Source organism: Patagioenas fasciata, chromosome 8 (assembly GCF_037038585.1).
Source record: "Patagioenas fasciata isolate bPatFas1 chromosome 8, bPatFas1.hap1, whole genome shotgun sequence".
Classification (NCBI taxonomy): domain Eukaryota; kingdom Metazoa; phylum Chordata; class Aves; order Columbiformes; family Columbidae; genus Patagioenas; species Patagioenas fasciata.
The window spans coordinates 12,189,317-12,216,948 of NC_092527.1; the positions used below are offsets into that span (position 1 = coordinate 12,189,317).

The 27,632-nt window shown below is 40.9% G+C and overlaps 1 protein-coding gene across 2 annotated transcripts in view; it reads right to left on the reverse strand.

The window, feature by feature from the left end:
* The window catches only part of BICC1 (BicC family RNA binding protein 1), a 102,223-nt gene extending 94,680 nt beyond the window's left edge, over positions 1 to 7,543 (reverse strand). For both annotated transcript variants that reach the window (XM_071811713.1, XM_065843756.2), the window contains exon 1: positions 7,190 to 7,543. In XM_071811713.1, coding sequence (XP_071667814.1) covers positions 7,190 to 7,391 — 202 coding nt within the window. In that variant the 5' untranslated portion in view covers positions 7,392 to 7,543. The remainder of the gene's footprint in view (positions 1 to 7,189) is intronic.
* Positions 7,544 to 27,632: the final 20,089 nt, after the last annotated feature.

The following is a 27,632-nucleotide window of genomic DNA, read 5'->3' on the forward strand; positions in this document are numbered from 1 at the left end:
ATGTACAGGCCATTTTCCCCCAGCAGATGTTTCTTGCTGCCCTGGTAAAGGCAAACTGACCCGTATACTCAGTCACTATTTTATCAAACCCGGAGTACACTCCAGGATGCAAAGAGCCATTTCTACTACTGCTATCTGATCAAACATTTACTTAAAAATGTGTATCTATAGTCTTATTCAATACATAATATTAATAAATATTATGCTTCAATATTACAGTCTAATATTAGACTTAATATTTTAACTCAACAATTGAAGATGTAAAATGTTAAGCCTTGTAGTTAAGAATCTTTTGATTCCTTTACTCTCCAAAGGAGAGACCTCCAATTGCACCATCCATGCTCCCTGCATTAGCATCAGGCACTTCAGGGAGGTACCCACTCATGTGGATCTCCCAGAAAATGTATGTGCCCTGCAGGCACATAGTGCCTGTTACGTGCCTTCCTGATTTCTGTGTCCTAGTTTCTATTACACCAGAGATGCACAGCCAGGATAATGAGTAGGACAGAGCAGTGTTGCTACATGCCCATCTCTCCTCATGAAATCCGGTTTGCAGCAGAAAAATTAAACGTAATTATGCTACTAGGCAAAGGACTTATCTATTCAGACACCTGGCATTACCTGTTTTCATCTTCAACCCCATATTCATCACATCCATCTTTTCTTGAATAGACAGAGAGTATTCCCCCCAGTATCCAAAAACTACATTTTTACATACAAATGTGAGAACTTGTTGAATACCCAGATTCTTCAGACTCTATTAGCTAGAGAGATGACAAGAGATAACAGCAGAAGGGATATGGCCCCGTGTTTACTATGAGGATCACAGTTACTCCAACAGCTCCACACACACAGCAACCTGTTAGAGAGCCGCTATCACACGTGAGCGTCCCCTCACAATATCAGTGAACCCTGAACAGGAAATTTTTTTGAAAACTATTTATTCCTATTCCAGTAAAGAGGATATCGCTGTAGACATCTTTACATAAATCAGCTATAAAAGTTACTGAAACATGAAGAGTTACATTGCCCCATGCAGTACAGTCATACTGATCTGAACCAGAGACAAGAAAGTCCCAGCATAAACCAAAAATCAATACCAAAAAGAAATTGCAGATATGTTCAAGGAATGTTTCTAGTTGCTTAAGTCAAAATTATTTTTAAAACTACCACTGATTAACAGGTTGCATCTTAAAGAAGAAATTCTTAAATCAAGTACTCATTCCTTTGGCTACAAGAAGTGCACACAATTAATCAGCTATCTGAACTCCAACTCGTGTAGGCATATTAGTTTTTATGCTTAAAGCTCATGAAAGTCACTACTGAGTCTTCATAGTAAACAATATTACTGTAAAAAAAGCTATTAGTTCTTCAACACAGAGGTCTGAAATTAAAGAAAAGTAGCATATTTCATTGTTTGACAGGCATAAAGCCAAGAGCCTGAAATAAGCACTCAAAATAGGACATATTTTCCAATGGAGGTAAAGATTACAATATAACCAACAGGAATGTGCAAGCCAGCAATACTTAACTTAGCAGTTCATGCCAAACCATGATAGTCCGTTGTACTACTTAAAAAACACTGAAACTTGAGAAAGTGGTATTATTACAATTGTTAACAAAGGAATGCAAGAACATTTTTAAACTACAAGTCACACAAATTCATTTCATGTATTTATTTTTGTAGAAAGAGACCATTCAGCACTTTAGGGATTTGAAAACCTGACAAAGAATTTGACTTTTTCTCTGCTACATGCAAGTTAAACACCAAATGTAAATGCTATTAGAAAGGTTCCAGTTTCCCCACAACTATGTCCTCGTCCAGGTTATGCTGATACATTGCAAAGAACTCATAAAAAATAAAAACCGCCAACAGAAATCTCACAATTTAGTAGAAAAAATATTTTCCTCTTTTAGGAAAAGAAACTGTGTTTAGGTCATACTGAAATAAAGAGTTTGATAAGATATTTGAGTAAGAATCTAGTCAAAGAGAAGACATACTTCACATCTCTTCCAGCTCCAACAGGGACATGGGGAACTCTAAACACGGGTATATATCAACAGCATTCTGAGTAATTTTAACTTCAGTTGCAAGCAAGGTGCAGCAATTATTTTAAGCAGGACAGTACATTCAGTTTCATCATACTGATCCCTGCTACCATCATACTCACCAAAAAAAAAAAATCCAAAAGAGAAGTATTAATTCCTGCTTCCCTGTTTAAACACAAAAACCCAATGTAAATTTAACACAGAGCTTGCTATGCCCACACAGAAACCGTTACACTCAGGACTACTCTACTTAAGTTACAATTGCCTATTAGGCAGCTAATTCACTCAAAATCTATTAATTAATTTCTTCATGGTCAAGCCTCTAATAAATCTATGCTTTTTAGCAGTCTCAGAAGAGGTCTTAATTTCCTAGAACATCTCCACTTCTGTACACTAAAATGCAGGTGTTTTTCTTCCCCTCCATTCCCCCCCAAACTTCGCTTGTCCTACTTATCAATTTATCATTCTCTGTAGTTGAAACAAACCAGCCGAGAAGTCTAAGAAAAGTATTACAATTTCCCACATAGTTACACATTAAGTAGGGAAAAAATACTCGTTTTAATAGAGCAAGTTTCACCTGATGGATCAGCAAATAAAATAAATCGGTTCTCATTCAAGCATCAGAACTGGGCATTGCGGAAGCGCAGCCTTGGGATTGGGACACAGCCTCAAGGGTGACCCTCAGGCAAAGGAATCAACAGTTGGTTTGCAGTAGATCTACGCTAAATAGGCTTCACCCAGATTAAATTGTGCCCAACTCAGTCTCAACAGATCCTGCTCTAGAAGATGAACCCAACAGCAAACAGGGTGTTCGTGGTGCTGAGTACTCTTCAGAGTCTCCTGAGCACATAGGTCTGTGCTTTTCTTCACGTGTTTGTTTATCAATAGCCAAGACAAATAATGAATTACCTCATGAGAGAAGAAAGGGGAAAAAAAAACACCACACGTAAAACCACTCATGAAAAGTCTCTAGATCCCAAAATTAAAATTATCCAAAACAGCCCCCAAACTGAATGCTGATGCATTAAAGAAGAAGAAAGAAGAAGAAAAAAAAAACACACAACAAACCACAAACACACAGAACAGAGAAAACCTGAATTCTACAAGTCACACAGTTGGGTTTTTTTAAAGGAAGAGCCATAGGCATCCACACCACTGCTAGAGTTGGACTCTTCTTGAAAAACAGTGACATGGATTTGTTTGAGTTTGTTTTAACCCAGGTACTCTTGCGTGATCTTGCATTATAAAGTCACAAAGTATTTGAGAACGTGCTGTACATACATCCCACTAAAACCTCCAAAGTCTGTTAAAGAAGGTAATGTAGAAAAAGGATTATCTGAAATCCACTGGCATAACACCTTGTAGCCAAAAATAAGAGACACCATTCAAGAGAAAAAGATGTTGCGTTTTGTTTTCATTTTCTGCTGTTTGTTGGGGGCTTATTTTGTTTTATTTGTTTTTAAGATGCATGGCCAACTGGGCTACGTCTATTGATGGCTGTGAAATTAGCCTTTAGATTACACTTTCTGGACAGCTTCACTAAGTTTAGTGTTTTGCATTTTTGTAATAATACTGAGCTGCTATGGTAACAGGCACTCAGACGTTCCCTAAATCACTCCACAGCATTGTCACCTCAGCATTCACCAGAACGTAGTGCAGAGCTGATAGGGTTACTATCAAATACCATCTCCTGCCACTGCTGAAAAGAATAGTTGTCAGTTTTATTCTTATTTGCATCCTGGGGAAAAAAAATATTCTGAAGGGGTCTCTTCACCAACAAACTCTGATGAAGATATCCAGCATAAGATAGCTTACACCCCACTGCAAAGACAGAGTAGCTTATGGAACATTATTCCAATCATCTATAAGTAAGTAATAAAACAGTCATACAAAATAGTTGGACACAACAAGAACATAATAATTCTTATGTTCAAGGTTTTTAAAACAGCTTTTGCATTTTCCAATATTCCAAACAGGAAAAAAAAAAGCTCTTAGAGCAGCTCCCTCTACCTTTCATTTAACATTTATCTTTAGGCCATTCAGAACCAAATTTCAAAACACCAAGAGTACTAAACCAATTATTTTGAAGTGGAAAAAATATACTAGGAGCACTCTCAAATCTATCAATATTTTCTGACACCTCAATCCAGGCTTGATTTCTGCTTCAGCTACAACTGGTAGCAAACTAGCCACAGCATCTTTTTTGAAAGAGAGCTACTCAACATCTTGAGCCACAGAGGTGCCAAGTGGACTGCCGAGCTGCTTCATATTCTTTCTACTCCTGGTTGTTTTTTCACATTTCATCATCAGTAAACAACAGATGCTGACTAGCAAAAAAATAAGGGATGCCCAAGCAAGAACAAGAACATTTCCCAACAGGTTTCTTCAACAGATGCTGTTCCAAACCTGGCTTTAAAGACAACTAAACTACAGATGACATATTCTCACTTTCTCATAATACAAGAAAGCTATAGCGAACATGAGAAGGAACTGCAAGTTTTTAAGCATTTAAAATAAACTTTCGCAAGTGTAAACATGCTTTCTAGAAGCCGACGGAAGCAAAAGAAGACCCTTTAAGTATCTAATATGAATAAGAAGCTGTATTTACATCAGATCAAATTAAAACAAGAAAAAACTTTGGGAAATCAGAAATCTGGTCATCACCACCTAGACTATAGAGATGTTTCTCTTCCATGATGCAATGTATTTGAAGAACTTCCAGTGAAGGATGTGGTATTAGAAACCATAGGAAATGCAACTCTATGAATTCTCTAACAAGTTAGTTTCTGGAGATGGCACACTGCTTCTTTTCCATGGTTCCTTTCCCACTAGGGGGAGTCAAAGTTTACACTCCCAAAAGACAACAAAAAAGGGGGGAGAGAAGAGGTTAAAAAATAAAATCAACTTTGGCTTGTAACCAGCAGTATAATTTCTGAGTACCAGTTTCAGATCTGGCCTTTGTCATGCTCTCTGTGGCACCCAGGCAGAGCTACACAGTGATTGAAGTGTTCTACAAGGAAAGGGTAAGTAAAGCCTGCCTTGTAGGAAGTCAAGAGGTGAGATGAAAACTTGTAAAGTACAGAGAGGAAACTGAATGAAAGTGACAATGTTTAACAGTTTACCGTTTTCAGATAGAAAGAACTATTATGTTGGCCTCTTGTTTCCTAACAAGCACTTTTTCATTACCAATGAGCCAGGAAGTTTAGCTTTTCACACAAAAATCATGTATTACTAAGTCCAACACTTGCTTTTCTTTACAAAAAAATGGTAACTGATGTAAAAACTCCTCAAACTATCACCTGAAGCATGTGTGTGCTAAACTGGACACAAAGCAACCTCTCATCAAGAAGTAGGCAGCATTCTCTTTGTGCTTACTCACTGTACTCTATCAACCATTATGATGATTTAAAAAAACAAAAATATGCAAATGAAAAATCTCAGGTTTTGACACTTGGGCTACTGGATGACACAACTATACAGTATTTGGACTCTGCTTAGGAGCTTTGTTTACCTTCACATGTTTCCTACCTCAGCCAGCAGAAGGAAGGATTGTATGTGGGATGAGACAATGGAAATGTATTTTGCTATTAAAGGAAAATTTTAATGCAACTTTCAATCTTCTCACAGTACTCTAACTTTCAATCGTTTTTTTCTACCACTTGGTACACAGCAATACTTTTTCTTTTCAATACCCATGTTTTTGGTTTTAAGACACTCTGGATGAGCACATCTTTATAAATAGTTGTTGCTGATTACGAGACTTCTGCTTCTCCAAATTCTTTCCTCTTTACTGCATTACATAATGAGATTTTTCTACTAGCACTGAAGTATTAACTGATTAAAGATTAACTCACCCCCAGGAGAGAGAATCTCAATTAAAAAAATTCCAATCATTGCAGCCACCAAGTCAAACCACAGCTCTTCAGTGGCCGACCCAGCTCACCCACTCTGCTCCTCCATGGCCGCTCTGCCAGGGGATTTTCAGGCAACAAGTGCCCACAGCTCCGTCAGTGAATGAAATGCCTTCCATGCCACAGGAACAACAGTGAGATATTTGCAGGGGTCTATTTGTTTTGAAATTGTAAGTAAATATGTGAGTTACCATGTCAAGCGTTAGCATTGAATGTTTACAAAACAGTAATCCCAGAAGAAGGAATACGCTGCTCGAAACCATCTTCATCTTCCTTTGTTGATCCAAACATGCCCCGAGAGCTGACATTGTAAGACCTGAAACTCACCTCCGTTCTCAGGGGCTCTTCAGGGCAGAGAGCAGGGCACACCCCAGGGGAATCACCCCTCACAGCAACATCCTTAATCAGTTTAAATCTATTAAGCTGCTCTTCAGCAACAAAACCCACAATCGCTACTCATGCTACTTCGTCAAAAACTGCCTATGTAACTTCCACTGAGAGATAATTCAAAACACACTGGGATAAAATATGTAGTCTCAAGATTTTAAAAAAAAAAAAAAAAGTAGAAAGCAGAACCAAAGGCAGAGTAAGTCCTAAGGCACGGGCTGTCAGCCCTTCCCCAGCCGCCCCGCTCCCCCGACCGGGCCGACCGCCCTCGGAGCCTCCCTGCCCGCTGCGCGGCGGCCTCGGCCGTTCCTCGAAAGCCCAGAGCCCTAACTGCCCGGACCGAGCGGACATTTGGTGTTTGTAAAAAGGGATTTTTGAGAGTCCTCGACATGCGAAGCCGCAGCCTCGCGCCGCGCCGGCTGCCGCTGCGGGAGGAGCCCCGGCGGGGCTGGGCACCGGCACCACCCGCCACGCCGGGGCCGGCCCGGACCCAAGCGACATCTGACGTCCCGGGGGTGCCCCGTCAGCCGCTCCCCGGCCGCGACACTAGACTCCGCTCCGGGGGAGCGGGGGAGACAAGGAGCCGCCTCCCCCCGGCCCGCACAGTCCCGTCCGGAGAGGCCACGACGGCGCCGGAGAGCCTGGGACCGGCCCGCGGGGTTCCCGCCGACCCAGGACCGCCCCTCTGCGGCGACAGACGGGCTGACAAGAGGACCCCGTCCCGGCGGCGAAGTGCAAGGCCGGACCGGGCGGGCCAGGGACACGGCCTTTCCCCTCCCCTCCCCTCCCGGTTCGCCGCTCCGCGCCCCCAGGGGACCGCTGCCGCGTCTCACCGCCCTCACCTTGGAGCATGGCCTCCAGTTTCTTCCTGTCCACCCGGAATCGCTCCTCGCCCCACTCGGGGCTGTGCAGGGGCCGCGGAGGGCCAACCGAGTCCTCCTCGGAGCCGGGCACGGGCGAGTCGGTGCTGCGCTCGCTGTTAGAGCCCGGGTCGGAGAGCGGCTGCTGCAGGTACCCGCTCAGCGGGTCGCACTGAGCCGCCATGGCGCTGCCAGGCGGACCCCGCCGCCGCTCCGAGCCCCACTCGGCCGCCTCCCCGCGGGACGCTATCTGCCCCCACAGCCGCCCCCTCGGCTCATCCCAGCCGCCGCCTGCCAGAGTCCCGGCCCCGGCGCCGCCGCCTGCGCCCGCCTCTGCCTCCGGCTCCCCACCGACTGTGCGCGTCCACGGGCCGGCGGCGTCCGCGGCTCGGCGGCGCCCCCAGCCCGCCCGCAGCCCGCACAGCATCTCCGCCTCCATTGGGCCGCCGCCGGCCCGCCGGGGAGGGGCCGGGGATATCCCCGGCCGCGGCCCGGGAGGAGGGGGCAGCGGCGCGGCAGCGGGAGGAGAGAGGGGAGGGGAGAGGGAGGGAAGATGCCGCCCCCAAGGGCACCGCCTCCTGCTCAGGGCGGGCCGGAGCGGGGGTCCCTGCCAGCGGCGCTCCGGGGCTGTCGCCGTCCTGCCCGCCCCGGGAGACGCCCCCCTCTCGGGGCAGGCCCTGCCGTGGGGTGAGCGGTGCCCGGGACGGAGGGGGCGGGGGGTGCTGGGTTGCCCGCGGCCCCCTCAGCCGTCCGTCCTCCGCCGCTCCGGGAGCGCTGGCAGCGATCGTGCGGTGCCGGGCGAAACACGCGACGGGCAGGGTGGCGGCCCTGGAAAACGGGCCCTGAATAAGCGCCCCCGCCCAAAAGGGGTGTCCCCGAAACGTGCGTGTGTGTGCAGGAGAAACGGGCAAGCCGAAGTTTCGACGGCATGTCCTGGAAACGGCATTCACTAGGCAAGGCTGACAGATCTCAAGTGGAGGAGCGCCCTGGCTTTCAGCTGGGTGTTTTGTCTGTGTGAAGCCTCAGAAAGGTGAAGTGCCCGGTGCTGCACTGCAATAAACCGGGTTACACATCTCTCAGCTTAAGGCACAGTTGCGTTAATCCACAGCCAGCATCCCGGTGCTAGATTATAGCATGGCGCAGTTCGTGTGGCTTTGCAAACACTTTCAGCCCTAACGCACACACCCATGTAGAGAAAGCGTCGGCATGAGTGGACGTGCTGGTCCAGTTGCAGTGGTGCCGCTTCTCCATTCCTGCAGCCAGACACAGCCCGGGGGGCTGATCTGCCCAAAGTCTGGATGCCCAGGTCAAGCAGGCAAGGGTGATAAACATCTCCCTCTTTTTGGGTCTCTTCAGTGCCAGCCAGCCCATTTCTCCTGAATCTGAGCAATTCTCTTTGACAAAAAGAGTTATGCTGCACATCACATATTCCAACAAAAGCTTTCTGTTTCGATGAATCCCTGTTTTCCAATGAAAAAGCAGTCTGCTATGAGATGCTCTAGCAGTGCCGTGTCCGGAATCCCATGAGATCTCCCACCCTGAGAGCACCACAGCTCACCTGCGGTGCTGCAGGTGTCTGTCATCTGTCTTCTCCCACACTGGAGGAGCATTCTCAGTTTCATGATGGCCAAACCAGGTTGCTGGAAAGCAACACAAAGATTAGAGCTGACTTAGGTGATGATAAACTCACCGCATAGTTAACACAAGCTTGAAGGACCACGTTAAAATTCGTCAGGAGCTGTGCTGATACTCCAGGTAGATGGGAACTGCTCTGTGTCCAGTTGCAATATGCAGTGGTTTTCACAGAGGTTCAGGTTTTGACTTGCTGAGTCTTTACATATTTCCGGCCATGACAGTGTGAATTCTACAATACCTATTGTTTCTTTCATACTGAACACTGTGTGCAGGGAGAGAGGCAATCTCAGCGGAAACATCCAGTATTCAGCTGTAGTATTTAATTCACTCAGTGGTCTCACAGCCTCTGTGAATGCTACCCAGTGGCTTGCAGGCAACACACTGCTTGCAAGATTCTGAGACTTCTCATGACCATGGAAAATAAAACAGCTAAAGTCAAAAACTATAGAAAATACAAATACAAGTAACGAAAACAGTGCAATTTTCAATTTTCACAGTAGTTTACTTGTAGTGTGATAATACTTCAGCTGTGCAGGGGAGTCTGAGGAAAGACCAGAAGTCTTTTTCTTCCCAGTTCAGAAGTTTACATATTAAGCACCTTTTTTTTTTTTTTTTTTTTTAAATATGGGTAATTGAACAGTGTCCATCTCAAAACAACCTGAAATTTAGTGAAATCTGCTGCCCCATCCCAGATCAGCACCAGCTGGAGTTGTCTGTCTTCTTAGATGCCAGGACCAGTGAGTTACACAGCCCAAATGTGCAGAAGTTGCGAGTGTTGACAGCGTCAATTAGAGGCCACAGCAGCTACAGGTGCCTAGCACCTCTGAGCAAAACAATTTTTGGGGTATTTTCCACTCAGAAACTAGTGAGATTTACAGTCAGAGATTCTCAGTGTAGGAGGTCCCTTCCCTTGCATTTTATCAGTTCCTGTGATTTAGTCACAGAGACCTTTCTCATCAATTAGTGATGGTTGAACTCAGCAGTATTTTTTCCAGCAGCCATGTAAAGAATAAAATAAATCAAAGATCTCTTAAAAATATCAATGTGCAGTTTTTATTCATTGAAAATAACCCTTTCGTGGTGTGGTTTTAGACTAAAACCAAGAACTAAACTCTTTGATTTCCTATTTAAATCCATATAAATGGTAAAAAAAAAAAAATTAACACTTTTAGTGATTAGGAGTTATTATTGGTAGTATATATTCGGTAGAGTATAACTTCTGTTGCACAAAAGGTATTTTATTTCTCCAGTATATTTCAGTGGGAGAATAAAATGTCTGTTGCCCAGAAAACTTGAACTAAGTAGGAAACCACATTTTTAATGGCTAAAATAATATTAAATGTGGATACAATTGGGGAAAATGGGTGGAAGTTGGCAGATAAAAGATCAAATGGCTGAAGTTGACTTTGGCATATATAATTTATGTTGGCCATTTTTCTGTGGCCAGTAGCTTGATCAAAGAAAAGAATAACAGGATCTTTCTCATTTTGGCATACCGTGTCTATTTTGCCACATTCTCTCCCTCTTTTTTTTCATCCTGGTCTCTTTTCCTCACCTCACACACACAGAATATCTGCAAATCTCAGAAAACATGTAACTGTACAGAAAAGTGTTTTATTCCCGCACTCAGCCTCTAATGCAAAGTCTATTGTATAATATTTGTTGCCATGGAATAGATCCCATGGATTCGAAGGAGATTTGTGAATGGATTGATCTACTGTTATAAGCCACATCTCTTTGGGACTCCACAGAACCCCCAGACTTAGAGTGGTGTAGTATCTCTCCTGTGAAGAACGTGAGTGTGTCCCTGGGCCTGTGGACAAGAAGGGACAGTCACATCAGGTGGCTTTGGGTCTGCTGCCAAAGCACGGAGCTGATGGCTGGATACCTCTGCACTCCACCAGCACAACATGTAAAGTTTATCTGTAAATGGAAGGTTGGCGCAATGTAACTTATAATTAATATGGCACAGTCTGTATTCCAGAGCTTGCATTTATTTATTATTCTTAAATTTATTTACTTCACAACACCATTGTGGAGCAAAATGCAGTTATCTTTATCTGTTTGAGGCGGGAGCCATGTGCAAAAAGACCACCTCAGAGAGCTATGAAGTGAGGGTGGGGAAAGAGAAGGAGGCATATAGAATCCTTAAAAGTGATCTGTTGTATGTAGAAATATTTTTCTAGGGAGAATGATGAATTTGGGGTTAGTTGTTTAGGAGGTCTTTATTACTGGTGAAAAGTAATGCTGAGGACATTTTGAAAGACATTATTCATTTAATTTATGTATTTTGCAAAAGAGCCCATAATATTTTAACTTTCATGATGTTGTGCCATATTCCCCAATTAGGCCACATCAACTCCAGTTTCTCAGAATAATATATTGTGGCCTACTATGTACTAAAGTACCATGCATTTAAGGCACACACGCAAATAAATAGAAGGTCCTCCACATGTGTTATAAAAACTTTTCCACTCCTAGAAATTCCCAAGATAAATTATTTTTCTAACCATGAGAGCAGAGAGATTCTGAAACATCTTCTTAGTTACAATGAACCATGGGACCATAAAAAAAGACTGAAAGAGATCTCCAAAAGTTCATCTAGTTCATCTTCTAACTATGCTGAGTTCATTCCTGATAGATATTTGTTTATCCACTCCTTTACAGTTTCTAATTATGAGGTCTCCATGACCTCTCCAGGAAATTCCTGTGCTTCACTTAGCATCAAGAAGTACTTTTCCCCCTTAGTAAGTAACTTGAATTATTCTTGCTGTAACTTAGAGCCATTAGCTCTTGTCACGTCCGCCATAGACATGGTGAATGGATTATTCCTTCACTGTATCAACCTTTGATGCTTGTGAAGACTTTTATCAAGCATTGATCGGTCCTTAAGTGTGCTTTTTGTTTAACTAGTCACTCTGTGTCTTTCAGCCCATACTCAGCAGTCACATTTGTTGTTGCTTTCCAGCAAACCCTTTTCACAGCAGCCTACATCCTTCTTCAACAAAACACAAAGCACAAAGCTGGAGAGCGTAACTCAGCCGGGGCCTTACCAGTGCTGAACAGAACTGCATGACTTTATCAAGTGTCTCACAAACTGTACTCCTGCTTATCCATCTCTGTGTCACACTTATCCGGTCTCCGTGGCATGATGTTACTGGCCTGTGGTGATATACTCTAATCCCTGGGTCCTTTTCTGAAAACCTACTGTCTGACTTGTAGTTCCTCATTATGGATTGTGGTGTAGATTACTCTTTCTGAGCATGGTCTCCTGGTCTTGTCCTTATTGAATTTCATCCTGTTTTTCTTAAAGTCTGTTTTTCTGATTTTTTAACATCCATTTGCACTAATGCTGTACTTCTGCAGTTTTATTTTTTATGCCTTCTAAGAAGAACACTTCCAGTTTCCTTATCCAGATTATCAATGAAAAACAGAACAGATACGGACCCAGAACAGAAAATCACAGTCCTATTTGATACATTTTTCCATTTTGACAGTGAAACAATCATAACAATCGTGTGTGGAGATGGTTATTCACCCATTTTTATGTCATCATCTGTCAATTTTTGCTATACCTTATGGAAATGTTACAGGAAATAGTGTTTAAACTCTGCTCAAGTCCTAAATATGGGCCCTGCTTCTGCTCCCCAGTCTGCAAACAGTCTTGGTCTATTATAGCAGCACATTAGTCTGATGAGTTTTATTTTTGTGAGATATATACTGGCTGTGTATAGATCTTCTTATTAAGTTACGTATTCTAGTTTCCCGTTCCAATTTGTGTGATACGTTTTTTCTCTGGAATATTTCTGGGAGCTGAAGTTAAACTGACTAGGCTAAAATTTCTTGGGTTTTTCTGCGTTTTATAAGACAGTCACTATAACTGACCTTTTGCAGTTTTCTGATACCTCACTCATTGCCATGGAATTTTAAAGAAAGCCATTAATAGTTGTGAGAATAAGTAAGGGAATAAATACAGCCTTGGTGAAACTGACAGAAAACCAGAGGATCTGAAAAAGTCTAGGCTTAAAAGTCTGACCACACACAAGGTGTTAACATTTGATAACATTCAATGTGCTATACAGCTTTATATATACACTGGTATTTATTACAGCCATGCAGTATTAAACATCTTAATCTCTGGAAGACTTTTCAACAGACAGACTTTGTGAATCTTGTCTTTGCTGAAACATAAGAAGAATTAGAAACAAATGTAAGAGGCTCAGAAACCTAGCAATTTTCACTCTTGGAAATTGCAGTGGCAATTTCTGGCAAGACCGCAACCTGTCTCTTTTGTCTCTCAGAAACAAAGTAATACACTCATGTTCTAAATCTAAACAGAAATCAACTATAAAGAGAGATTTAAATATTACCATTTAGAAGGAACATTTTGATATTAGCTAATATGTAGGGAGAGTACTTAATTAATAGCATGAATGAGAGTGTAGTTGGAGATGGAACTATAACAAACAAAGAAGACTGAGAACATGAACACTGCATTGAGATTTCACTTGTCAGGCAATATCCTGCATTGCTGTCCAAGGAACAGCATTATTTATCTATAAATTAGGAAAAGTTGGTTTGTAATGTTTTCAGTAAATTAGAATCTAAATCCTGTATTTTGTAACTGTATTATTTTCTTACTTAAGACAAAGAGAGACTCTCTCTCTCTTCTTTAGAAGCCACAGGAAAAATTTCCTCTGAATTAAGAATAATTATTCCTGTTCTGAAACTTCTGTCTTCTGTTCACTCAAATAGGTTTAAAGTGGAAGGCAGGAAAGAATGTCTTTATTAAAAGAGGGAGGGGGTACCTACATTGATTTCTGATATAACTTTACCCCTGAGGGGAGTTAATCCTTCACTCAAGTTAAAGATATAATTGAACAGTTTCCTCTTCATTTCTAAATGTATAGAGATAAAATTATAGATATGTTAAAGTGTTTTCTGGAGTCAGGCTCCAAATGCATTCACCTTCTTTATTAATAATATTTGATCATTTTTGGTTTGCTGTTATTTGTACATGTACTGTACTTTTTTAGCATCCTGTGTAACTAAAATGCTGCATTTAACAATGGCACATTGTTAAAATCTATTCTTCCATTTGTCTCAGCAAATAAGATTTACTAAATTATTATAACAATCCCACAACAAAGTGTAAACTGCACAGGCACCCTTGGTCACCCAAAGCTTCCATATTATGTAAAATAGCTTCTATAATTCATGCATTTCCGCTTCAGTCATAAACACTAATAGCTGCTGAAATCAGCCTTCTGTTGTCTACCAGAAATCAAACAGAAAATGTGATTTGAGAATTTTATTTGTTTTTTCTTTCAAGTTTAATACTTTATTTCACTACTAAAAGTCACTTGCACTTTATCAATCACTATTCTGTAAAAAAAAAACCAAAACCAACAAAACAAACAAACACAAACCACCTAGATAGATTTAGCAATTAAAACATGCTTGCATTTATTGTCCACAGCTACATATCTGTCAGTCCTCAGCATCCACACTTGTGCCCTGTCAGGGCTCTGAGTGCATTGAGAAGCTTTAATTTCACTGACCAGCCTCACCTGGGGTCCCACCAACACTCTCCACCCACGGGCCCAGGAACTCTATTTAAGCTCAGTCCCAAGCACAGAGCTCTGGTTTGAGCTGTGCTGTAGTTCAGTCTCTTTTGTCTCTGCCTTGGTGGGACACAGAGCCTGTGCTGTAGGTGGGTGGTGTCCTGTCTTTTGCTGTTCTTGCATGTATTCCTTGAGTGAATCGTGGTGATTCATCGCTGACCCTGGTCTGAGACTCTTGGTGGGAGTTATCTGCACCCTGTTTTTCCTGCTTTGTTGAGACAGGGTGGAATTGTTTCTGTGTTGGTGAGGTGCTGTCTTGTGCTCCTGGCTGGTCTTGTCCCTGCTGGCAACTTCCCTTCTGTTGTAGGAATGTCTCTTATCAGCTGCCTGGCCTCGATTCCTGAAAAGGAGCCCAACTCCCCCATGGGTGAGTGTCAATACTGCAAACTGAAGCTGTTTAATTATGAGTGGAACTTTGGAGGTGATGCTAGTGGAACTATATTGAGTTTTATAGCAGGCTTTTCAGTAACACAAGGTGATATGGATGTGTTTTTCCAGTTATCAGAAAAAAGAAAGGTCCTTATGAGCTGCAGTCTGAACTCTAGGCAACTGTTTCTCCAATACCCTTTACAATGTGTAGCTGCTTTTTCCTCCAGTATCAATGCTACTATTTCAGAATTTTCAGTTATTTATTGACAATGTAACACTGATGTCTACTTTATGCAGGCATAGGTAGCTGAGCAAAATATAGTGAGTGAAAAGTCATTGGAACAAAAAAAGGGGTTTTAAGTTTCCCTTTCTCTTTGGAAGTTAAATAATGTGTTTAATTTGTTTAACCGAAAATAATCTGTTGACTTGAGCAGACCTGGTATTTTGTTGGATCATAGAACCGCAGGAAAAAAAAAAGTCTTAGAGATCATCTCTAATATTTTTTTAAAAATTTAATTCCGTTTCTCTCATAATACTCTTAGTAGCTTTGTCTTTTGTTTTGCATGATTTCTGAATAACTTTTTGTTCTGTTTTCAAAGACAAAAAAAAAGCGAGCTCTGGTAAAGGAAGGGAGACAAAAGGTCCATGAACTCTAACACACAAGTGGCTGTGAGAGCAAAACATTTCTTGTCCTTATGAGAAGATGTGCAAGTACTCAGAGACAGGGAGGCTGCCTCATCATAAGCACAAGGCAACTGATAACTGAAACAGTCTTTCTATTGCATTATTTTTTCTGTGCTACAGAAGCTTAATTTTGCTAAAGCTCTTCAGAACATGCAGAGTTTTTAGGAGACAATATTTCTCAATATTTTCTGTTTCCCATTTGTATAGATGTTACCTTAAATTCAGCATGGTAGCTCTCCGAATGATGAATATAGCTATGTGTAAAGCAGTAGACAAGTTGTATGAGCTGTGTTGTGAGGATGCATGAAAACAATCCTATTCTGTTCTCTTTCAGATCTCATGCTATATTATATGCTGTGTAATTTGATCATTTTAATATTAATTGAGGTATAAGAGAGGGGAGAATCTTTTTCCTTTTTGAGGTGTTGGCTATACCAAGAGTGAGGACCAATTGCATGATTAAATATTTGATAAAATAGTTCATTTTAATGCATGTATTAAACACAGGCCATGACTGGGAAGAGAGTAGCTTTGGTTTTTCCAGTGTTTCTGTCTAGGACCAACACAGCCATGATTTTACTGCTTGGTGTGAGGGGGAGCAAGCCTGGCTTTGCAGCTGGCATCTACAATACTAGAAATGTGTATTGTTCCTGTTGGTGCTAGTGGGGAGGTCACTGGTGGCCAGGGTGCACCGTTTGTATATTGGCCACATACAGAGGTAGTTTCAGAAGTCATCCTTTTTTTGTTTCTCCTCTTCCTTATCTGTGTAACATTTTGGTGAAGCAGGTGCTTACTGTGGAATGCCATTTGGTTTCTTGTACTTTTATGGAGTCTCCTAAAGCCCCCAAGAACCATCTCAGTAGTGATAACAGATTTGAGCCCAAGTGGTTCAAAGATGATGCAAACCAACTTTGCCTGGTCTCCTCTGTACCTATCATGTTAAGCTATGTCTTTCAGGAAACTTGTATTCTTCATCTGGATTTATTTATTAAGAACTGGCTTGAGTTGTGTGTGATCCAGTGGGGAAATAAATGAATAAAAAAATTGTTCACATTTGAGAGGTCAAAGACCTCATGTGCTGGTATTCCTATTCCTTTTTTGTGTGTGTTTTCCCCTGCCCAAGACTTAAGAATACATAGAGGACTACCTGAGCCATCAAAATGCATCAGAAGCCTTTACATACTTTGGCAAAAATAGGTCTTTCCATTTATTCCTTCAGTGTAAGCTGAGGAATGAAATAATTGAGAGGTATAGCCATGTTTCTAAACAACATGGGAAACAGCTAGTCATCTGCTTTATCAGAAGAGTAATAGAACATTGGGCTCAGACCCTCAACAACTGTAAACCTGTATGGCTTCAAGAAAGCTGTGCTGGTGGTTAAGCTTAGATTGCTTACATCAGGTGAAAATCTAATTATTTCAACAGAAATACCTTAGATAAAACCAATGTAATAGAGAAATGGTTCTAGCACACAGCGGAATTAAAACCAGAAGTGGAAGAGGAGCATTGGCAGTTCCTAGTATCCAAAAGACTGCAGCCAAACCAGCAAAGATTTAAGGAAATGACTCATAGTACTCAGAAGAAAGAAAAACATCATAGTAATGGCAAGAAAAGCTAGGTTAATGTAACCAAACTGTTGCAGTCAAGTTTACTAGTCCACAGAGGCAGAGACAGGAAGCACTGAAATGACTGAATTACATTCCTAAAACAAGTCTGTAATAGTGTTTTATCAGGTTAGTGACTGTAAATGTCCAAGAACTTCATTGGACATAAAGGAAAACATTTTGCTCTTGGACATTTTTATACAGACGTGTTGGAGTAAATGAATTTGTACATGTAACAGATAAAAGATTTGATCCAGAGATTGTAGTTTAACAAATACTCTTTGGCAATACTGTGAAGCATGTTCTTTAGTTTGCCTAATAAATACCTGACTATCAATTTACTAATATACCTATTTTAAAAATGTTAGTTTAAAAAAATCCTGTGTTTTGATGATTTCTGAGCTCATGTTTGTCTTGCTCTTAAAAAGGTACATCTAAACACAATTACTACCAAGACTAATTATATAGGAATGCTTGCTGTCTTACTGCATGAATGGGCTACAAATAGTAAAGCCAAACCTTGGTTTCCACTGTAATTACTAAGATTGTATGTTGACATAGAATTAATCTGAAATCTAATTTAAGACATAAATTGATATTTCTTTCCAAACTTGAACAACTAATTAAATGGTATTTTTCTGGAACAGTTGGTGTTGCCCTCAGCACAATCTCCAGTGTTCCTGTGGCTGCCTGACTGATAGCTGTTATTTTTTCTTTTTTTCAAAAAAGCAGTCAGCTGATGACAGGATGGAGGTAGTAGACACATATTAGAACACAAAGCTCTGAAGAGATTGTATTTACAATATGATCACCTTAAGGATAGTCAGATATTGGAACAGGTTGCACAGGGAGAGTGTGGGCCTTTCCATCCTTTGATGACCCAGAACTTGACTGGACATGGCTGTGAGCAATGTGATCTATCAGCCCTGCTTTGAACATGGGACCATGTTGATGACCTTCCACCTTAAATTGATCTGTGATTCTATTTTCTTATGCAGTGTACCAAGGTGTTTTTTTCTGAATCTTTATTTCAAACTCTTGTATGTTCTTATTCTAGAAACTTCGTCTCAACCACAATTTTCTAGTTTACTTATATGGATGTTATGTGGAACTTTGTTAAAGGCTTATTTTACTATTCATTATGGACTACATCTGCTAGTTGAAGCCATGCCACATTATGAACAAATCTGGCTATGCTTTATGCCCTAAATGTTCAAAAATCATTTGCTTATAACTTGTTCTAGTACCATATTTTCATCTTTTGAGTCTCCCACTTTTTTCTGGTTTTGGAGTTGGTGCTGCACTCTTGTATTTTTGTCTGTAATTTTTTTCCTAAGGACTGTGCTGCATGTTGTTTTTTTTTTTCTTTTTAAAAAAGGTGGTCCCTAATGTATCACCTGTGATAATGGCTTTTGGGAAATACAGCACCTCTGCTGTGGTGACTGGAGCTGCTGCTTTTCTCTTGTTTTGCAGAAAGCTTTGGTGCCTGTAGATGTCGGAGAATGGGGACTGAGTTCGGTTTGGCATGAAAACCCTGTTTATTGTCTAATGGAGGCAGCAACTAGTCTCTCCCCTGGAGCTCTGTGTGACAATCGACTGGTACCTCAAGTAAATAGTTGCCTCTTGTAAGGCTGACCACACTAACATTGTTTTTTCTGGCAGCAGAAGGGGTGGATCTACTTTCCAAAATGCTAAACTGGTGACTGCTGAGGTTATTGCGTTTCTCAATTTAGTTGGTGTAGGTGAGTACATTAGAAAAAAATGGATTCTCAGAAAACAAATGGAATTAGGCAGTCTATTTAGTTTTGTTTACAATAGGAATCAAGCACCTAAATTCTTTTTGTGCCCCCCTGGAATTTTTTCCACTTGCTACCTTCTCCTGCTGTTTAGTCTTTCTGCAAAGCTGTGAACAGTACTGAGATTCAAGCAAATTTACTTTTAAAGCATTGTTTGGAGTAGTGACTGGCTAGGACTACCAGGTGCAAGATACCATGGACTGTCCAGGAGGTAGAAAGTAAAAGTAACTTTGCAAATGTGTTTCTACAGGTACAAGTCTGCCTGTCTCTTGATTGAATGCCAGTGTTTGAACTGGTGCAGTCACCAGAGTAGTTTCAGATATGCAGGTATGTCTTCTATAGCAATTTGAGGGGCACTGGGAGGCTTGGATGGCTTCAAGGTATGTGGCTTGCTGCACTCTGTCACAACTACCGTAGTATATGGCAATATTTTACTTCTCTGGATGTATATGAACTCCTGTATGCAGTCATAACAAGGAGCTATGCATGGATGAAATGCAAAAATAAACAGCTTTCCATTCGTTTTTTGTCCTAGTATGTGCACTTTTAAATGAGATGAATCACTAACTTGACTTGGTTAACCCTAGGGGAAGGCCTTTTAATTATTAACTTAAACAGTTGTGGCAGTTTCGCACATTTTTCTCTAAGAATGTTATGCATTTTGTACTGAAATGATCTGAGTGTGTCTTATCTGACTCTGTTAGGATATTTAAAATAAACAAATCTTTTAATATCTAGTACAAAACCACTGGTTGAGACCATGTAACCAAATTAAAGAGGTGCAGCAGTGATTCCAACTAATGAGCAGTACTCTTCTGTACAACCATCATGCACAAGAAGGAGCTGGTGGAGTTAGAGAAAAGCAGACTCATCTCAGAGGGGTGTAAGAAACCAAGGACATGATGGCTCTCATTTGTGAGATGTCATATTGCGATACAGGGACTACTGCACACATACTGCGTGGTCAATGAAGCTCACTTAACTAGTCTCTCCTCTTCCTGAACTCATTTCATGCATACTGGGTGGTGTTGGAGTGGCCAAGGGGATGTATGTCTTGAGGTGAAAACAGATGAAAGATGCGTAATCATTTATGTATAAAACCAGTACAACAGGCTCATAATCCAGTGGCAGATGTATAGTTACTGCAGTGACAGATGGCTTGGATCCCCTGTGAATGTTGTAGTCAAGAGACTCACCTGTGATGTCCTGTCCCTCAGCAGGGAGGGTGAGCAGGATTCAGATCCCTGCTGCTGCCACTCTGTGGCACCACAACATCCATGTTTAGCTAATACCATAAAAACCATGGACACAACTATTCTGAAATGGCTAAAGCTGACGGCATATACATTTCTTGATATTAAGAGAACTAGATGATTATAGACAATATCTAAGAATATAAAGAAAGACCATTGTTCACTGTGGTGCTTAAGCCTGGCTTAATGTGTACAAATAGGTTCACCAAAATCAATTGGCTTGTGTGATTGAATTAATGTGTCTGCTTAAGTGTGTTGCTGGAATGGAGCCACATACTTGACACTCTGACACGTGAATGCACTTTGTGGATGAAGTACAATCCCCGAAAAAATTAATTGCACAAGAAGTAGGAGATAAAAATATGTATTTGGCTGTTGCTGTATGCAAGTCTGAGAGCCCAGGTTTGACAAGTGGAGCATATTGTGCAGTGGGGACTGGTGTTTTGGCAAGAGAATTGTTGCTTAGAAGTTGGTATTTTGATTCATGGCAGAGTCTTCTGAATACTTTTTCCACTTTTTAGTAAGAAAAGGGTGTATAAGGACACTTAGGAAAACCTGTTGACTACTAATGTTTATTCTGGTGGTGAGAAAGCATTGCCAGTTAGATACCATTAACGTTCTGGTGAAAACTCATCTTTTTGTATCAAGGAGCTGATAAAACAATAGCTAATCATTGAAAAACCTCCATGTGCTCATACCAGATTAAGTTTCACAAGCAACATTCCTGTGTCTTACAAATGAGCTGCCATGGCACTGTGATTCCTGAGCTATGAGAAAATGTTTTCTTTGGTTTACAGGTGGGTTAATATTGGAAATTCCTATGAACAGTGCCAGATATTATTTGCTCTGATAAGGAACTACAATTTAGTTTTTATCTTGTGCTTGGGAGGAATACATCAGTCATCTCCACTCAGCATGGAGGTAGCAAATGTCAGAATAATCTTTTAAAAGTTTATTTTTAAAATCTTCCTACTGTAGTTAACTTTAGGCACGTATGAAATGTGATTTTACCTCTATTTTTTTCCTGTGACACATTAATTAGACCAAAGTTTTTTTTTTAAAAAAACTGCCTTTTTTATACTAACAGCTCAGGTACTACTCTTCAAGTTGATATAATAAGGTACTAGTTAAATCAGTGGGGTGTTTTTTTTGTTTCATGAAGGTGAAAGCTGAGCCTTTAAGAAAAGACTGCATTTCTGGACTCTTAAACATTTATTGTACATGCACTTACTTTAATGTTTAGTCTGTGCTAAGAATTTGGGGATCATTTTGCATGAATTTTGTTTCCTTTGTTGGAATGACCCAGTCTCTCTCATGCTCAGCTTGTCTAGCTGGAAATCTTGAGGAAGATGAGGAAGTTCTTGGGCTTCGTGGGCTTTTTCCCCTCTCACTTCACCAGTGATGTGGTTCCTTTCAGGCTTTTTCCTCAGCAAGCAGCCTGTTGGTGTTGTCCCCGCAGCATTTACTCGGGCTGTACTCCTGCTAGAGCAAAGCTGGAGGTCTGTGGTGTAGTGAGTGAATCCTGCTCTGGTGGGGATTGCGCAGTGTGACCCAAGGGCACCCATGTCTGAGGAGTGACTGCAGGGCTGTGGCTGATCAAAAGGCAAATGTCTCAGTAACTGGCTTGCTTATGGATAATTGTCATTTCATATGTTGTGCTACCACCCATGGCTTGAAGCTTAGAACAGTTGCAGTAGTTGGATGCTAAATATAAAGGACTTAAGCAGTGGCTTTCAACATACTGAAATCAAACATAGATGCAGTGTGAAGTGACCTGTGGACCTTTATGTTCCTCACAAAATGTGTGGGATTAAATTGAAAATTAAACCACAGAAGTACTTGGTGAAGAATATACTGCCATTGACCTGGATTGCCACACTGACATAGTACAGTGGGAGTAATCCTTGACAGTTCATATTGCTCTTAAAATGGCGTAATAAGTTTTACAGTATGAATATGAAATATTATTTTACAAATGTGTTCCTCATTGTGTTTTTCCTTAGTGGTTCTATGAATTTTGGTTCATTGTTGTGAATTATCATTATTTTTCCATCTTGCTGTGAAGTAGAATGCCCAGAGATTCTTTGGAGAAGGCATGGTATGAGAACACACTGTGTCTGCAGGGTTTGGGTCTAAGTATTCCTGTGAGTAAGAACATGGGACTGGACTCAGTTGCTTAGTCAGATGTATCAGTAATGTGCATAATGTACCAGTGTTCTGACTGTTAATTGTAGCCTCATGTTTATCCGGCATTACAAGGATGTTGCTTTATAAAGCAATCTGCAATTAATAATTTAAAAAAATGTAATTGAAAATGATTTGGTACATTTTTGTTATCTTTTGTAAGAAACATGTATTTTTTTTCCACTCTGACAAACGAAATAAATAGGCTGTTGCAGGATTTTTCTGTAATGCTGGAAAGTAAACGTACCTCAAATAGTTTATGATGGCTTGAAATCAGTGCTGGTAGGATGCCTGAAAATTCCTGTTTCCTGTTGAAAGCACATTCAGCACACTGGGACACATTTGTCTGGATGTGATACGTAGAAGGTCTACTTTTTTTATTTACACTAAATTTTCAGTGATCCCTGTTATTTCAAACCACATACACCCACACGGCTATAGTTACTTGGAATCTATCTGGACTGGAATATATCAGGAGTAATTGGGTTGGTATGCCATCTTTTGTTGATAATTGGAAACTCTTGGATCTGACACAAGAAGTTAACAAATTCCCTGTACTTAGCCATATGTTTTAGAAGTTCTTGCAACAGCAATTTTCAGGTCATTTGTCTAGCTGGAATTCAAGAAGAAACATATGGCTACTGCTTATGTCCTGCCTTACTATTCTTAAGAGTATTATTTCATAAACAGAAAAGAGTGCATTAGCTGGTAAATTATTCATAGACCTAGCTGGAATTGTACCAGGTATGCACAGGGACTGTCGAAAGCATCTTTTTTTAATAGCCTATATTTGGAATTGTCTGGGCACAGATATAATTCTCTTTTCAGTAAGACAAAACACTACAAAGCCGTTCATCTCAGTTAAATCAAACTGTATGGCAATTTCATGTTAAATATTTCTCATGTGTGGTTAAGATTCGGAAAAAAAAAACCCTGCTAATAATAGTGGTTTTAGCTGTAACTTGCCTTCTGATGAGCTGTGTAAAGCTATCACTTACATCCAACTAATTAAACTGCTCATATGCATAGCAAAGATGACTTTTGTAAATTTAGTGTCTATATCTGCTTTGTTCCAGATTTCGGTTCCAGTGGTCCTTTATATGAATGTTAAAATATTCTCTGGTGCCACCTAATGGTAAAACTACTTGGTTACTTTCAAGTGAGAATAAACAATCGATACCCACCGCGTTTATTATTGTACTTTGGTCCATCAGGATCAGTGCTGTGGCCTGACTACACTTATAATAAAAAATGGCTCCTGACCCAAATTGCTTCCAGTCAAAACATTTCACTGCTAAAGGAAAAAGTACAGTAAACCCTGTACTACTTCTTTTAACTGTTGTAACTGAACTGTTTTAAAAGGTTTGGATACAAGCCTGAACTAAACAAACCAGTACTTAAATCAAAGCTGCATTCTGAAAATAACCCAAAATTTTGTAAAAGGCCAAATGAAAAAAACCTCATCTGCTCTTCACCCTTATTCTACTGGGAACAGAAAATTCAGATAGGGAAGCTAGGTTTGTGTCTAGATTTTTTTTCTGTATTCTTGTCATAATGCTTCAACTTACTGGTCCTGTGTGATTTCCAGCAAGCAGAAGGATGTCTCTGAAAGTGAGAAACATAGTATGGATGCATGGCAATGATGCCTCTCATTTTGCACCATCTTCAGAGCCTCCGAGTGTTTGGCAGCAGCTGTGTTACCTGTGCAGTTGGTGGTTCTGCAGTGAGTGCGGTCTGCGGGGCAGGCAGGGCTGGAGGTGTGTGAAGGGAGCCCTGGCAGCAGGAGATGGATGCTCTCAGGCAAAAGAGGCTGCAAACCAAAACCAGAAACTCTGCAAAGCCTGGGGAGACACTCGGAGGAGGTCAAGTTCTTGTAGGTGACTTATAGCATGGAAGCCAAGCTTTTCACCTGCCTGATATAACCCCTGAGACATGGATCTGCTTCATTCTGTGTGGAGGCTGTAGGTAATTCTTTTTAGTTTCCTTTCTCTCATGCGCTTAAGATTTGGTCTTTCCATTATTTTTTTATTCCACTTGCTTATCTTGAAGTTCAATGGGATATGAGCATGCTTACAGTTTTACTATTGCATGTCATTGTGCCTTGCTGTGACAATTTACACACTTTTCTTGGGGAGTGAATGAGGAACTGTTATGGGAAAAAAAGTAACTTCCTGCTCTACATGGAGTAAAAGTGTATGTGAGTATCTTGCTACAGTCTGTAAAGAAACTAGTGAGAAAATAATAGATGCAATTATTTATCCTTATAAGAAGCCAGTGGGAGGGACAGAGTAGGCAAAGGATGTTGCAAAAGAACTACTTTAATGAATTATTTCTCAATCCTCTGGAAAAGAATGTTCAGTATGTTCTGACAGATCAATTCTACTATCACACATTTTCTGAATACCTGGTTAAGATGGGATTAATAGAATTGAGGCAAATAAACAGCAATACCCTAGAGACAAGGAAGAGTTTTATCCAAATAGCTGAAATATCAGGTTTGCTGCCAATTTCTGGGACTCAAAAGGCTATTAAATAATTCAGTTATTCCAGTCAGAACTGACTGTCCCCAACACAATGTGAGCTGCTCATTTCTGCTCTGATGTCTTGTTTTGAACTATAGACTTACAGGAGATTTTTTGCATGTTTTGAATCACCTTTCAATTCCATCTTTGAGTCCTTTCTTCAAGAATAACTACCCTTGCAAACAAATCTATTTGCGTGAATAAGGGTTCTGAGATAACTTTTAAAGAAGTTTCATTTCAAAGTGAAAGTCTGCTTTTTAGTGATAGAATGCTTGTATTTGGGGATTAGAAGTGACCTTTTCTTTGTAGTTAGTTAAGTTCTATTCTGGGACAAAAAAGCCTCCACCTTGCTACTTTCTCCCAGGTATTCTAGAGAATTGAGCATCAGTATATGTGAATAACATGGTTTAAGTAGTTTCCATACAAGTAGTATTTTTTCCTTTGCATGGGCATAACTGGGGGGAAAATATTATGGGCTGAATTGTTTGCAGATGTAAGTGTTGTGGTTTCATGGAGTTACAGACCGATTTTTCAAAGATTTTGTCCCCATAGGAGATAATATGTGCAAAGCACTTCTGATCGTCCAACCAATTTGTGGGTTCTCAATCTGAGCTCAGAAGCTGGCATTATGTGCTTTTTGGAAATCTGGTTTTCAGAGGACTGTGCCACAAATTACAATACCAGAGGGTTTGACCCACTTAGGAAACTAACTGCCTGAATACAAGTCTTTTGATATTGGGGTTTTTTTTTTGAGATCAACCCAATAATAAAATCGTTTCCTTCTTTGACTTGTAGATAAGAAAGGAATCCCTCTCTGTAGGTGTATTGTTGCTGTCCTCAAAGGCATTGTTCACTGATGGTCGTGCTTAATTTCAGTTATCTCTCTGGTTGGGATTCTTCTACATGAAAAAAGTCCAAAGAAACCTCCAAGTTCACTTTCCATCATTTAAAGTAACCATCCGGAGGCAGCCGGATTGTCACTGTAAGCAAACTGTTCTTGCTTTCATGGTTCTTCATGAATCTGCAGCTGACAATCCACAGTCATGGGTACTGTCAACTCCAAATGCCTAAAATAATGAAACTGGCCCTAAGTCATGGCACTGAGATACTGTTAAGGCACGTAGCTTATGCATGTGATTATTGTCTCCGTATCAAGAATGGGAAAAGGTAAAGGAATTAACTTCCTAACTATAGGGGTGCAGTGGGTGAAGCATGAAGAGACGAACCCTTGGAACCACTGCAGTGAACAGCAATAGTTCTGCTTGTCCCACACCACTCATCACAATATTGCAAGCATTCTGGAAACACAGTGATGTGTATTTATTGTTGGTAGCTTTGTTAGTTCCTGAAATTATGGGAAACTCAACTCTGACCCATCCACTCTTCTCAGTCTCCTTTGTTTGTTTTGTGTTTTGGTGTTGTTTTTGTTTTCGTTTCTGAAACATCTTCTGAATTATGTTTTATGTCAAGTTTTTGCAGTCCCTGCTCATGGTTAATTTATTCCAAGGCAAGCTCAATGGGATTTGAAAGCATGGATTTGCTAAGAAACTTCATGTTTATCTGGCTGAGTGTGTGGAGAGGGCTTTAGCTTCCTTCCTTCCATCCATCTATTAAGGGATGACTTGATATCTGTACATACCACTGTGTAACTTTATATAAAGTTGTTTGTAGTATGGGTTTTATGAAAATAGGTCCAGGAGGAGGCCTTATGGATTCCCACCTATGCATCTTACAAATGTACTTAGTGTATTCTAATGTTGTTGGTTATTTGCATGCGGAAGTGTTGACTTAAAAAATTTTCTGACTAGATGGCATGTGTTCTCAACAGCCCTGAATCCTTCTTTCCTTGTTAGTGAGGCCTGGGAAACCAGTCAGGTTGCTAGCTGTGCTTCTCAGCCATTTCTCAGCACTCTACCTGTGAAACTCTCTGCTGGGACACAGGATAGTTGCTTTTCTGTGCTTCTGTAACTGAGAGACCTATTCAAACAGCTGACATTAAACTTTCCAGTTATGTGAGTGGCCATGCCCTAAGCTCATTGTGGAGATTCATTTAACCTGTTTAAAGCCATAATTGTGTTCCTCATGCCTCCAAAGAAAGCATGGGAGCCTACACTGGTAATTTCTATCTTTAAATTGAATGTTTTTCTCAACAGCTGTGCTGTGTAGAACCACTTCAAGTGTTGCTGGGCTGGTTTTGACCTGTGCCTCCCAGAAGAAAGTGAGAACAGAAGAGCTAGACTTTGCCTATTTGCTCCAAGTTCCTGTTTTGGTTTTTTTTGTGGTTGGTGGGTTTTTTGTTTTCAATATAGCTGATCTCTTAGATGTGAAACTGAGGTCTTAAAGCACACTACCTAAACAGTCTGTGTGTGGTTATTTCCAGAGGCCTCTAAAGGAGACTCAGAGATTGAGTATTTCCTTAGAGTCACAGTCTTAGTACAGACAACATGCTGCATGCTGAGTTCTGCTTGCGTGAGTCATGAGCTACAGGAATACTAAGGGCTTAGTGGTTTATAGGCTGGCACTGAATCTCAGAGACAGAAATGAATCAGTAGTGAAGCTCAGTCAAGCACAATTGTCTTTCTGCTAGAAAGTGAATGAAAAGTGACTGGCATCACAGTTACCACTGTGGTGCTGGTGCCTGGAAAATGCTGCAGGCTGGGCTGGGATGGATGTATCCTGGTGGCAGCCTTTGCCAGGGCTTCTGCAGAGCCCTGCTGAAAATGGATGTCCTTCTGGAGAAATCTCTGTCCAGGC